The sequence below is a fragment of the Danio aesculapii genome, chromosome 8 (assembly GCF_903798145.1).
Source record: "Danio aesculapii chromosome 8, fDanAes4.1, whole genome shotgun sequence".
In the NCBI taxonomy this organism is placed as follows: Eukaryota; Metazoa; Chordata; class Actinopteri; order Cypriniformes; family Danionidae; genus Danio; species Danio aesculapii.
The window spans coordinates 33,507,200-33,522,264 of NC_079442.1; the positions used below are offsets into that span (position 1 = coordinate 33,507,200).

A 15,065-nucleotide genomic window follows, 5' to 3' on the forward strand; every position below is an offset into this window, starting at 1 on the left:
TGGAAATAACAATATTGCTGGCAGAAAAGACTTGATATGTGAATGGCCCGCTAGTTAATCCAGTGTGCGTGCGTGCGTGCGTGCGTGCGTATTAGCCTTGGTCTATAAGCTCAGAACTTTAAACTAACATAACTTTGTTTAGTTGCAGCAGCTTCATTCTGTGCAATAGAAATGCGACATTGAGAAGCCTTTACGATTAATTAACAGTGACAAATTAAAGCACAGTTAATAGTGAAATCGGCTAATCATTGCATCCTTAATAATGATATTAGTGCAGTGTACAAAAGGCCTTTTCTACAAACATTTCCAAATGTTCAGCAGCTCGTGCCACTCGCTTATTGTCAGGTTACTTACGCTCTGCACAGCCTGTACTGAACTGCTGTATTAAACAGACGTACATCATTTCATAACTATAGCGGCAGTTTTTCGACTGAACTAAATTTATTTCAGATGTTTTGGTCACACTATTTGGAGGGCCGAAACAAATTGCCTCAGCCCATGTGCCACCACTTGAATAGCCCTGCATTAGATACTAGTAGCTTTTCATTATAACATAATATTAATTGAAGTTAAATAGATATTTGTAAGAATTTATTAGTTACTAGTGTATTTATTTCAATATTGACTAATATTAATTATATTGTTTTTACTGAATGGATAACAATTTATTAATTACTACCTGGTAACAAATAAGCACAGGTATCGTTTAATAGGTATGAGCAGCTAAGTACTCAATATACCGTGATAATGAGCATGTGCTGTTAGAGCCATATATATTATGCAAATTCCGAAATATTATGTATGGGTACCATAACGTATTTATTGCTTATATACTGTTTGCAGTCAAAAGAATGTTTATATTGTTACTGTATGCTTTAATTATGCCTTATCATGATTATTGACTGATTACATCATATCCGGGTTGTGATGGAGAGAGAAACAGACAGAGTGATACAGTTTTTGACCGTCGTTCTATATTTTATCGTTATAAAAAGATAAATGATCGTTCCTGCTTTGAAGAACAAATAAAAATAAGAAAATAAATCTATATAACAACTTGGATGAGTTCGTCAAGTCAGAAAAAACATCAAATGTGTTACTGTTACAATATAGGTCCTTGAATGAATAAGAAGTACCTAAAAATAAGTACCAGAGTCTAATGAATAAACACTAGAATCTGTATTATGAATCTTTACTATCAATCTAATATATATTTAAAGTTAAATAAATAAGAATTAGTTAATGGAAAAGATAGTGGTATTTAAAAATGTGTACATGAAATCAGAGGCGACAAGTATCGTTTATAAATGTTAAAATGGCTTGCCATACAGGTGATACATACGACAAATACGAAAGGAAAAGCCCTCAATAACAGAACACACACAATGAAAGAATGTAGATGTGGGCTCAAATTGACATTCACCGCGAGTCAAATAAACCGCGCACACGCTTAATGAGCCGTAAAATAACACAATTACAGCGGATTATCTATCATTCAGACGGAGTTCTTACTGTAACTATAGGGCATGTGGGCGAAACGACGAGGAGGAGCGTTTTAGTGTTCATTACAGGACTGTAAGCAGATCTATAATTTAATCGTTGGTCAACACGTGATTGAAACGTGCTGCTTTAAAACTTACTGATACTGCACATCATCAAGGCCTGGTTGAGCAGGCTCACATAAACAAATATAAGGCTGTAATCAGTGTGGTGTAATCACTGAGCCGACAGAAAATATACAGTAGGTAAGAGCAAGTATGCCCGCATTGGAGCCTCATACAAGACCTGTGGAGAGTCTGGAGAATGAGACGTGACGGAAACACAAAGGGGCTCTTATGTCGACTCTTTCTGCTGTCACCAGCGGAGCTCTATGTAGCCCTCGTTTTGAAGGATCCCTATGATTAATTGCCCACTACTTGACACTGTCACTCGGCCATCCACTCGGACAATAACACGGGTCACGGCACCAGAGCTGGCGCTGCGGAAAAACGACAACTAACTTTCAGCACCGCCATTCATTCTCCAGCCGTATTGGCCGGAATGACACGTCCCTAACGAGGCCTGGAATGAAAAACAAACTTAAAATATGTTTTAGCAGGCATTACTTCCTACAGTGTTTGGATTCATTAATCATAGCTAGGCCTGCGATCAAGTACACGTCAATGCAGAAATGATTCGAGTCAACAGCCACGACGCATTACTGTCAAATAGACGTTGACAGTGATGGATTAAGGGAAAACTGTACAATATGTCAGAAACAAAACATTTAAACGTAAAAGACTTATGGTATATAGAATGCTGCACTTAATGACGAAAATGTCAGATTGTCCTGTATCATGGAAAATAATCAACTGCAGAAACTGCTGTTGACAGCTTCTCTTTAAAAAAACATAAAATGTTTGCATTTTCTACAAGATTGCAAATGTTACAAAGTAATTTGCATTACCATATGAATAAAAAATAGATTTAACAGGCCTAATATATCAAATTTGACCGTGAATGTAAAAAAAAGGGTTTTATGGAAGAATCTAAATTATTTTGTGGAAATCTAAAAGATTTTAAACGATTCAAGACACAATAATGTTAATCAGTTTTAGGTTTAGTTTATGCTTATTGAAGTGGTTAATTTAATGAGCAGATGAGCAATTATACATCAAGGGGCCTTGTATGCAACATTTTCGTGGTTTGAGGGATGATCAATTATGCCTATTATGTCTGTACAACCTAATAATAATAAAATAGGCCTACACTACACTAACTAACTGAAAAATATTGTCATAAATTAAATTAGCTAAAATGTTCACATACATTACTATCAACTTAGTAATTATATATATGTTACTAATTATATATATATATATATATATATATATATATATATATATATATATATATATATATATATATATATATATATATATATCCATGAGATGTTCAATGACTAAAAATGTTGCACTCTCGTATAGAAGAACCTGCTCTCCCCTCCTCTTGTAAAACAAGCAGAGGGGGAAACATTCAAGGCGTTTCACGTTCTCTGCGCAGTTAAACTGGAAACTTGAGGGGCGCAGCGCAAAGTTTGTGCTCTCCACAGCTGGAGAGAGAGAGAGAAAGGGAGAGAGAGAGAGAGAGAGAGAGAGAGAGAGAGAGAGAGAGAGAGAGAGAGAGAGAGAGAGATCGCAAATCCATTTGAAAGTCTGGGGCAGGAGAATGGCGAAGGGGCAGAATGCTTCCTTTTCGAGACGGCAAATGTGAGCCCATTATCATCACCGGCGGAGAACACTTTATCTGTGGCGTGAAAACCGGAGAAACTTGAAAACAACAGAGGGACCGGAGCTGAGGGCAGCGCGAGGTGTCCTGTACCCTCTCGTCTCGAAATGAACTGTCACTGGGGACTGCGATGGTTGGTAACTTTATGCGCTTTCTTTCAAGTGGACTCTGCCCCGGACACGCACGAGAGCACGCGGCAATGTGACAAGCCCGTATCGGTGAGTTGGTCTCATGCGCACTTTCTGAAGTTGCTTCGCGCGCACTTGCACGCACCTCTAGAGAAGCTCATGAATGACATCGAGATCAGTCGTACATTATATTTTACATTTGAACTGATTCGCTGTTTATTCGCTGAAACTCTACTCCACTGCTAATGTGGGTTATTTTTGTTAGCTTTTATTACGAAAATAATTACAACCATTAGAAGAATGGTTGTAGGCTAATCCATTTAAAGATTTAATTCAACGTGCCGTATTTACATGAAGAAAACCAAATTTAAAGTCTTCACATATAGGCTACATTAATTTAATCAGTACATTACAATATTTATCTGTACAATCTCAGCCTATCAACATTTCTTTTAAATATAATTGTATCTGCATTAAACTATATACATTTCACAACTATTTAAATAATTCAATCGTTATTTTAACTTAAAACATTAGTTACTTTAGCTAAGGTTGACAGGTATTGTATTATTATGTCAACAATATGTTGTGTCAATGCATATAATAGTAACAAATTCTAATAAATATATTAAAACATTTTATAATGACATTAAAAATTATAATTGCTACAGAAATTATAATTTAATAGAACAATTATTAGATTCATTGCATCTCAGTTAAAATGTGAGTTAACGGAACAACTATTTTACAACAATTATTTAAGTGGCCTCCAGCCAATCTCTTGTCATTTCTTGTCATGTCCTCGCACAAATCTGGGACTGAAAAATGAACTTTTGTGCCAAGTGAAATACTGCTAAACCCTTGCCAGTGCAATGCCAGTTTATGTGTCAAAGGAAAAAGGGGGAACCCCACGGGTGAACAGACTTCAAATGCATTTATATGGAAAAAATCACTGACCCCCGTAAACTGATCAAATTTCAGTGAGACGAGAACTGTTAAAGTAGTTATCGAGCATATTTACTTCATTAAAATTTGGCAAGTGCGCGAGGCTGTTTAACGCAATTAATGTCTCGCTTTCAGCTGAGCCATTGAGTTCGTGGAGAGCACTCATCATAGCTCGAGGAAGAAATCATAAGATACATTTTCCTTCAAATATGTAATATCCACTATCCCGCGTCTTCAAAGAGATTTGTTTGTCTTTCCCTCATTCGGTATATGTTTGCGGCCGAAATGCAGCTTTGTTAAAATAATGCATTATGCACAAGTGTTCTGCCAGTTTACCATTTTATATGTTTTGACAATTAATGCTTATCTTTTCCTGAATTTTAATATCATTATTTGTCCCATTGTACAGGACATGACCTGTGTTCTTTATATAATTCATAATACGCGAGTACTGCGAGGCCTGTTTTTGGTTAAGAAATTACTCCATAAAACAGAGCCGAGGGTCTGCGAACGTGACCTTCTCATTCACAATATATTACTTTAGTATACAAGCTTTTCTCCAATAAAGTTTTCCACAGGTGTCACGTGCCATTTCCAGACTAAACTTGATGCCTCGACACCTTAACAATGTGAATAAATTATCGCTAATTTCATTATCATTATTAGCAAATGACAGACAAATAAAACTGAAAAATACTTTAACAACTAATTAGTTCTTGAAATGCATTCATTGTTTCAGACACTTCTGAAAAACTTTTTTTTAGATCTATTTTATTATTATTACTCCAAAATGTTAGGCGATGTAACTAGCCTATAATTTCTAAAACTCTCAAATGCATGTATAAAAACCAATTGTTATTTTCAGGAACGTTTTCCTACACTGTAAAACTCAACAGTCAACTTTATCAAATGAAAGTAGTGTACTTAACTCAAAATTTACTGAAAGTTAATTCTCATTTGAAAAGAGTTTTGAACTCTAGTATTGAAGGTTATGAGTTATTTAAACAGCTCATTACTTCAACTTAAATGGAGTAAGTTCACAGTACTCATATAGATTAGCTTTTTAACTCAAATGGTTTGTTAACTTAATAACTTATTGAGTCTTACAGTACTCAGTTGGTTTGAGTTCTCTTCATTTATTGGGTTTTATTGTGCTCAAATTGCTTGGTTTACACAAATGGATTAAGTTCACAGCACTCATTAGGATTAGTTTTTGGACTTATTTTTTTTAAACTCATTACTGAATTAGTCAAGTAGACCCCTCACAAATCAATTTTTTAATCATATTTTTAATGCTATAGAACATTATATTTGTGCATATATATTAGATTAGTCAGTACTAAAGCCAAATCTGGAGCTTATCTAAATAATTACGATAACGGTCCAAAAACAAGTAAAACAAAATGTATATGTTATAGAAAAATTTAAATACAAATGTAAAAAAAAAAAAAAATCAAAAGAAGCAAAAAAAAAAAAAAAAAAAAAAAAAAAAAAAAAAAAAATATATATATATATATATATATATATATATATATATATATATATATATATATATAGTAGAAATTTTGTAGATTGTAATTTTTTGAAATATTTTGCTTGAATTTAATTGTATTATCTTTCAATTTCTAAATTTGTTTGGTGACTAAATTATTATTTTAATAAATATATCTGTTTAATAAATCTGTTTTGTTTAAATGCACCAAAATACATTGCCTATATTCACTGAGAAATTGACAAAAATAGTCATTTTCAAAATGGGGTGTACTCAATTATGCTGATCACTGTATAAACAGTCAGACATCAATTGTACCTCTTTCTGGTCTCATTAACATCATCCCTGACTAGTGGTTAATAAACTCTGAACAACTCTTTCCTGATACGAGGTGGTTGAACAATTCATTAAATTTAAAGGTTGAGTCTTTAGAAGAGAGTTGTTCATTGAAGGTTACATTTTACAAGGGCACAGCTATTGACAGCCTCCGCAACCAGTAAATGCTTGAGAGTTTCAGAGGGTGCAAAACACCAGAGGTTTGCAGCTCTGCGGAGTGTAAAGGCCCTTTTTATGAGGAGAGGCACACTGTAAACTAAGAACCCCAGTTAAACATTTCCACAACTGATTTAATGCGCCAGCTCTATCAGTGGACTGGCATGAACCGGCTCGTCTATGATACAGCTACTATATGTTGCTTTTATTTCGCCTTGGACTGTGAACAAGGAAAAAAGTCAATGCATATATTAAAGTGGGATGCAGAATACAGTTTGAGATCGGTGCAGTTCATCAGTGATTTTTAAGGCAGTTTAAACATTTATTTTCAAAACAAAATCAGAAAGAAATATACCTTACTCACCCCAGATAGGTGCATTTTAATACATTAAAAGTACACATTAAATGTACTGTAGTAGTAAGTGGCATATGCAAGTTCCTTTTGAAAAATGCCAGTCCACTGTTAGATTTTGTTATCTTTTATATAGAAATGTCCTTTCTTGTAAAGAACACATTAATAATTTCAGTGTATAGCCTAAAGTTTATTTTAGTTTTTACCCATTTGCAATGATCTGCATATAGTGCATGTAATATGAGTTGCATGATCAGAACAGTATGTGTATACTGTATATGTTTTTCACACATGCGTGCTTAGTTTGTCAGCAAGGTGTCAACACTACATCTATTGTTTCACACTTGGAAAATAAACAGAGAGAGAACAACAATCACACATTACTTAATATGAAATATTATGTGAAAAACAGTACATGAGCCAAGTACTATAGTATTTCCAAATTCACATGGAGATACAATGAAGTTTGCATTCAATGAACACTTTATAATGAGGCTATGTGAGAGGATTTATAAATCAGAGGTCAAATGCATGCCATACAAAATATTGGTACAGTTAGGCATGGGTCAGTATAAAATTCTGACGGTATTGTAACCGGATAAAAACATTACAGTTTCATGGTATTGTGATTACTGCTAAAGTTGACTGTTGAGTTTTACAATATAGTTACTAATAACTTTAAATAATTACCTAGTAACTAATAGCTTTTAGTTTTAAACAAGTCCAAATATATTCTTATCACTCACAACTTTTGGAGAGAAAAAAAAACATAAACTGTATCTTTCTAGTGTGCATGTGTTGAGCTCCTGCACTCATACATTGAAAAGGCTGTGCATCCTCTGAAGCATACTTTGACGTTAATGTTTTTCTCCTGTCCTTTTGACCCAAACATCCCTTGTTCTTCCTTTTCTCCTTATAAAGCAGGAAGACATGAACTCCTTCTTGTGGACCGTGAAACGGCCTCGTCCTTATCCACCGTCCTATCTGTTTGGGACAATCCACGTCCCGTACACTCGAGTATGGGACTACATCCCAGAGAGCTCAAAACGTGCCTTCCAGACCAGCACTAGTGTATTCTTTGAACTGGATCTCACAGATCCTTTAACCATCTCCAAACTGACTAGCTGCCAGCTTCTGCCCAATGGAGAAAACCTCCAGACGCTACTGCCGCGGGACCTCTACCGTCGCCTCAAGCGCCACCTGGACTACGTCAAACACATGATGCCCTTCTGGATGACGGCAGACCAGCGCGGTCGAGGACTTTATGCTGACTACCTCTTCAACGCCATCGCGGGGAACTGGGAACGCAAGAGGCCTGTATGGGTGATGCTAATGGTGAACTCGCTGACGGAAGCAGACGTCCGGTCACGGGGAACCCCAGTGCTCGACCTGTTCTTGGCACAGGAGGCTGAGCGTCTCGGAAAGCAGACAGGTGCTGTGGAGAGGGTGGAGGAACAGTGCCATCCCCTGAATGGACTGAACTTCTCACAGGTCAGTGAGCAGGCAACCAGACAGAGAGGCCTGTGTGTGCGTTTTGGCAAGTGTGCATGGGAGATCCGGTGATTAAAAAGGTGTTGTGATGGATTAAGCGATTACGAACATCCACCGACAAACCAGAGCAGGGAGGAAATGAGACGAAAGTCTGAAGCCACCAGAAGGGGAGGCAGAGCAGCTGTCAGGTTGATAGATTGGTGTGGAAATCAATGCTGAATCAAATTTATGAGGTATAGAGGGAGGAAAGAGAATGACTGTCTGCCTGTGGGGTCGCGCTGTCATCTGACACGTCTTGATTATCCTATTGCTGGCTGTTGAATGTAACATTAGAGTGAAAGATGAACAAACTAACCTAATTGCTTGATGATATGCAGGTGGCGACTATCCAGCTTTTATTTCGCCGCTGAAAAAGGAATGGGGCAGAGATATGTATAGAGCAGAGGAGTTATTTTTAACAGGCAGGGAGAGTTTTTGTTCCTTGAGTGTCACACATACTCTATACTCTGTTGTACATACATACATACATACATACATACATACATACACACACACACACACATACACACACACACACACACACATATATATATATATATATAGTGTCCTAAAACTATTGAACAACACATTCTTGTCCTAGGAAAAACATTTTTGACTCAATACGAATGTTGACTACTGTATACAGTCGAAGTCAGAATTATTAGCCCCCCTTTTAACTTTTAAAAAATTTTTTATATATATTTCCTAAATGATGCTTAACAGAGCAAGGAAATTTTTACAGTATGTCTGATTATATTTTTTCTTCTGGAGAAAGTCTGATTTGTTTTATTTTGGCTAGAATAAAAGCAGTTTTAAATTTTTTAAAAACATTTTAAGGTCAAAATTATTAGCCCCTTTAAGCTATTTTTTCCGACTGTCTACAGAACAAACCATCATTATACAGTAACTTGCCTAATTACCCTAACCTGCCTAGTTAACCTAATTAACCTAGTTAAGCCTTTAAATGTCACTTTAAGCTGTATAGAAGTGTCTTGAAAAATATCTAGTAAAATATTATTTACTGTCATCATGGCAAAGATAAATCAGTTATTAGAGATGAGTTATTAAAACTATTATGTTAAGAAATGTGTTGAAAAAATCTGTCCGATAAACAGAAATTAAACACTTAAAAGCATCAAAACAATAAAACAAAGATAAAAAAACAAATTGATAAGTCCAAGGCACTCGAACAGTAAATGAAATTTTTTTAAAAGCCTTTATTAACATGGCTATTATTAGAGTAAAAAAATAAACATGTCAATAAAGGCTTTTACATTTTTTCATTTACTTTTCCAGTGCCTTGGACTTCGGTTTTGGATCAATAAAACATACAGTTGTGTAATACCAAGCCCTGCTTAATAACGTTGTTTCCAAGCAAAGGAAAATATATCACTACCATGCAGTTTATCATTATTTACAGAAAATGTTAATAAGATTAATGATCATTTATATTTTATGTATATAAGTAGCTAAATACAGTGCTCAGCATATGAATGCATCCCGTTTTGAAAATGAATATTTTTATCCATTTCTCAGTGAATATGGTTAATATATATTGGTGCATTTGAACAAAACAGATTTATTAAAGAGATATATTTATTAAAATTGTATTTTAGTCAGAGAACATCTTCAGAAATGGAAAAATAATACATTTAAACTCATGCAAAATATTGCAAAAAAAAAAAAACTACTACAACATTTCAACAAAATTGTATATATTTTTTGTTTCTTGATTTTTTAAAATCTTTTTGAAAATGTTATTTATTATTTTTCCCTAACATATAAATTTGGGCTACTAATTTTTGAACTATTATTGTAAGCTATTTTGTTTTATTAGCTCTAGATTTGGCTTCAGTACTGACTAAATCAAGGGAGCCCAAACTTCGTATGAAGGGCCAAAAACCAAATATCATTGAGAGCTGTGGGCCGAAGATAAATATACCAAAATATTTTACATTAAAGTTGCCATGGAGTTAAATATAAACAAAAAACGTCACGCTGAACTGTATTAATGCAGTATAACTTTTTAAAGTATACAGTGAAGTTCAATTCTGAATACACTGGTCAAACGGAATCTGTTTTAGCCTTGATTTGGGTGACAGTATGTACATTTTAAACTAATATACAGCATTTAAAATGAAACATTTTATTTCAGTTAGGTTTTTTGTAGCTTAACAATAAAACAAACAAATAAAAGATTATATAAAATTTGTAAATAGCATGGCAGGCCAAATCAAAGGTTTCCATGGGCCAACTTTGGCCCACGGGCCCCTAGTTTGGGCATCTCTGGACTAAACTAATGTATATGGAAAAATATAATATCATAAAGCATCCTATAGAAAATACGGTAACACTATAATAACTACACGCTATGAACAAATTATTAAGCATTAGCACACAGTTATTTCATCATTTGTTAATCATTAACTCTACATTAATAAATGTTAGTTAGCAGTTTATAACTGCAGCTACAAATGATGTATTCTTGACTAATAAGCACATGTATAATGTGCTTAATCATTTTACTTTCATAATTTGTGACTGACTGATTTTTCATGACTAACTGAAGTATTGCATTATTTACAAACCATTTGTGTTTACGAGTAGTTGGTGATTTTTAAGATCATTCAGAATGAGTTAGTAAATGATTAATTAACAATTGAAATCAATGTTTATACATCTTATTGTTCAGGCATATATAATTATAGTTAATTTGTAAGTTAATAAATGCTTTATTAACTCATCTTCATCAAGTTTTGTGACCAAATCTAAAATGAGGATACAGTTTCATTTGTGTATCTTCAAATGAATAGAAATGAATAAAGTGATTTATTTTCTTTTTTCCTGTTTAGAATATAACTGAGGCTTTAATAGTCATTTATAAGGGATTTATAAACCAGAGATTAGGTCAACACTGGATGAAGTTGTGTTAATGAAGCATTTATTAACATACAAATTAACTATTATTATATGACTGAATAATAAGATTTATAAATGGTAATTTGAACAGTTTATTAATCATTTACTTATGCATTCTGAATGATCTTAAAAAACCACCAACTATGCTTAAATAACCGGTTTGTAAATAATGCAATACTTAATTTAGTAATGAAAAATGAATCCCTAACAAAGTATGCAAATACAATGATTAAGCACATTATAAATGTGCTTATAAGTCAAGAATATTTCGTATTTGTAGCTGCAGAAATAAACTACTTACTAACATCTATTAATGTAGAATTAATGCTTAACAGATAATGAATTAACTATTTCCTAATGCTTAACAAATGGTACTAATTTAAATGAGAGATTTGTGGGGGTTGTACTCATATATGTTGACGTCAATAAATTTGTTACAGTGAATGACATTATTCCAACTATATTTTGACACTTTATTTTTACAAAGGTTTTTTTGAAACATGCATATACCATGTATATAAAATCCCTTTTGCAAATTTACTTGATGCAGGCACAAAAATGTGATGCCCTCTGTGATACAGATATAAATCAAATACATTTATATTGCTAAAAAAATAAATGCTGTGAAAATGTAATGCTACTGTAGTTTTAAAAGTCCTTAACACAATGATGCTTGGCTAACAGCGTCTCTACATGTCCTCAGACACACTGCTTACCACCACTAAACCTGCATCACACAACACAGACATGAACGCTCACATTGCAACTAAATCTGTGAGTCGGGGCCCCCGTGTGACAGGCAACAGGGCTCCGGTGCTAATTTGAGAGGGTACAGGGGCAGCGAAGCCTCTCCACTTTCATCAGCACCTCCTAACTATGCTGTCAAAAAAGAACATGCCTTCAGGGCTCGCCAGCTAGTGAGGGAATCGTGGGAAATGTGGACCCGGCATTAGTGATGACTCTTTCGTCTTAAATCTGAGAGAGGTTAAAACACCACTCTCATTTCCAGACTTTTTCAAATGAATGCAGCAGTAAAATAATGTATTCAGACAGAATAGGCTTTTAGAAACAACTACAGCTTGAATAATTATCGTATGAGTCTACGTGTTGTATTGTAATTCATGATTTATGAGTTTATTTTTCACCGAATTGCATTCGTACGCTAAATGTCACCAAAATGGGCAGAACAGATGGAGTTAGGCACTGCAATATGAACTGTTACAAAGTGCTCTTAATGACTGCAGAAGTCTCTGCTTTAGATTCTGGCCGAGGCTCAGCCAGCGATCCATTTTAATCACAGAGCTAATCAGCAAGCGTTTGAACATCTGAATTTCCTACAGCTTTCCGCCCAAAAATAGTCCCAGAAGAAGAAAAGAGCATGAAATGAAAATGACAGGCAAATGATTATGCTGTATTAGAATCTGAGGGATAATTTGAGCGCCGTGCTTGACTGGAAGGCTTGAGCAGGAGTGAGGTCAGACGGCAAGATCATGCGTGGAGGCAAGAAGGAAGGGCTTGGATGATGTGTAGGCTGTGGTGTCGCTGCGAGGCTTAATCTGAAACATGAGCCGTTGGATTGTGGGAGATCAGAGTTGGGAATGCTTCCAAAAGCCGCTAGCCGGCGTATTAATCGTTCCCAATAAAAGTAACTGCCTACGATATCCTAAAACTCGCCGTGCTCTTATTCTTGTGGCTTTGTGATGTGAGTCATCAGTCTCTATGCTGGTTTGTTGTCAAACCAGCCTGGCCTTTAGCTTGGGGTAAAGTAGTAAGCCTGACCTTTTTTTTGCTGGGAACCATAGCCAAAAGCTCAGGAAGTACTTTGAGCTCAGAAGGTGCTACAGAAAAGCAGGTCCCATCTCAATGCTGATGTGGTTCCTTGGTGGATAATGGGGTGTGATGCCTGGAGGATAGAGCGGTTTGCTGGGCCTGGCACACATCCATGTCTGACTCCCGGATGAAGTGCAGGGGGAAGTCGAAGAGCACTGGGGAGGGTTTGGCTTTCTGCTTGAACCAGGAGTGGTGAGTTTCAAAGGCCGGACCGAGTGCATGGTTCATATCTATCTCTGCAAATGTGGATGAACTTAGACAGCTGGGCATGACAAGAGGCAACAGACACTTGCTTAAGGCTCAAAGCATGCAGAATACACAAAGCGATAAAACACTCTTGAAAAAAAAGAGGTTCAAGGGTGGGGGTTTGTAGTGATGCCATGGAGGAGTTATTTTGAACTCCTCAAAGAATATAAAGCATTTTTAAGGATTCTTCAGGGAACTATCAATGTTAATTGCATTCAAACAAGAATAAGTTTACAAAGGAATTATTATCATTTACATAAACCTCTGCATTTGCATTTACCTGTCGGCCTTGCACTGCAATAAACAAATATCTTTACATATGAAAACAATTGAAGGATTAAAATGTTACAAAAATTATTTTTATACATAAATATAAAAACCTCTATCTCCATGCCTTCATCTCCGTGGGGTTTTTTCAGTTTATTCATGACAATTTGCATAATTTTTTTATTATTAGCAGTATTATTTGTTATATGCATATGTATATTTGTTTTAATTAAAACAAGTTTAGATTTGTCCATCTGTTGGGTTTTAAAGATGTATACATCACCATATTGAGCATAAGAATAGGAAATGTGTTTGGATATAACTCAGTTTTTTTGACCACACTTCGTTATTACAGATCATTTATTCATTTGCTGGAAATTAGAACTAGTTTTAAAAAATTTATTAAATATGTTGGCTAATTATTTCCCAGAGATGGGTTGCGGCTGGAAGGGCATCCGCTGCGTAAAAACGTGCTGGATAAGTTGGCGGTTCATTCCGCTGTGACCACCCCAGATTAATAAAGGGACTGAGCCAAAAAGAATATGAATGAATGAATGTTGGCTAATTAATGTCTTCAGTAAAGTGCATACAACATCGCTTTCTTATCCACGAAAGTAAAGAAGTAAAGTAAAGAGTAAAAGTAAAGTAAAAGTAAAGAGGCCAAATGGAAGATGCTCAGTCGTTATCCTTATGCTGCAGATGGTCTGTTGAACTGTTTTCTCGCTAATGAAGCATTCAGTTTTTCCACTTACATAGTCTGCCATGTAAATGGCACGATGCAACCGACTCTTAAAGCGAATGAGAGACGAGACTCTGATTGGTTTAATGCATGTTGAGCTCAAACATGCCCATAACTCATTAAGAGAATAAGCACAACCCTGTTAGACCATGTGACGGGACGCAGATCGTATTTTATCATCCTTAAAATAGCAAAAGTGGATTCGGACATGCCCTTAATGCTTTCGCGCCATGCACTTTAGACTTTGCGTCTAGATCGTTAAAATAGAGCCCTTTGTGTCCATGTTTATAAAGCTAATTCAGTCCTCAATCAATGTGCAACAATATTAGCCATTAGCATGTCCATGCATCTGAAATAAAAAATTCTATCACAAATAGTAGACCATTTACTAAACTTTTTTTTAACACAAATTTCAATACACTACTGTTTTTTGTCACTAATTCTTTATCAATATTATTTAGGCTGGATAGTACGTTACAATAAATGTATATATATATATATATATATATATATATATATATATATATATAGTCTTTATTGAGATGGAAAGTGAAGATGGTGAGGGAAAGAGAGAAGACATGATTGGGAAAGGTTAGCAAGCCAGCACAATGCCCATGAGGCTATCGGTGCCAATAAAATAGATTTATTTTTATTTAGAGTACATCATGGCCAATGCTTTGCAGTACTGTATTTGTTTTTAAAGCCACTCACTGTTTTGTCCAGTTTACAGTCACTTCTTTGCTTCTAATTCACTTTATAGCTGTTTGGTTTGTTTCATGTCCTCTGACGGTCTAGAAAAGTGGGACAGGCACTAACAATGCAATCTATAGCACAAGCTGTTCTTCTTCTTGTGAGAAA

General features: G+C 35.2%; 1 protein-coding gene across 2 annotated transcripts in view; it reads left to right on the forward strand.

Moving 5' to 3' along the window:
* The first annotated feature begins 3,027 nt into the window (after positions 1–3,027).
* Positions 3,028–15,065, forward strand: part of trabd2b (TraB domain containing 2B) — a 102,231-nt gene continuing 90,193 nt past the window's right edge. Inside the window, exons 1-2 of one of the 2 annotated variants that reach the window (XM_056463785.1) lie at positions 3,028–3,485; positions 7,601–8,167. In XM_056463785.1, coding sequence (XP_056319760.1) covers positions 3,375–3,485; positions 7,601–8,167 — 678 coding nt within the window. In that variant the 5' untranslated portion in view covers positions 3,028–3,374. Of the gene's footprint in view, positions 3,486–7,597; positions 8,168–15,065 lie in introns of both variants that reach the window. The other variant, XM_056463784.1, reaches the window with a different exon arrangement.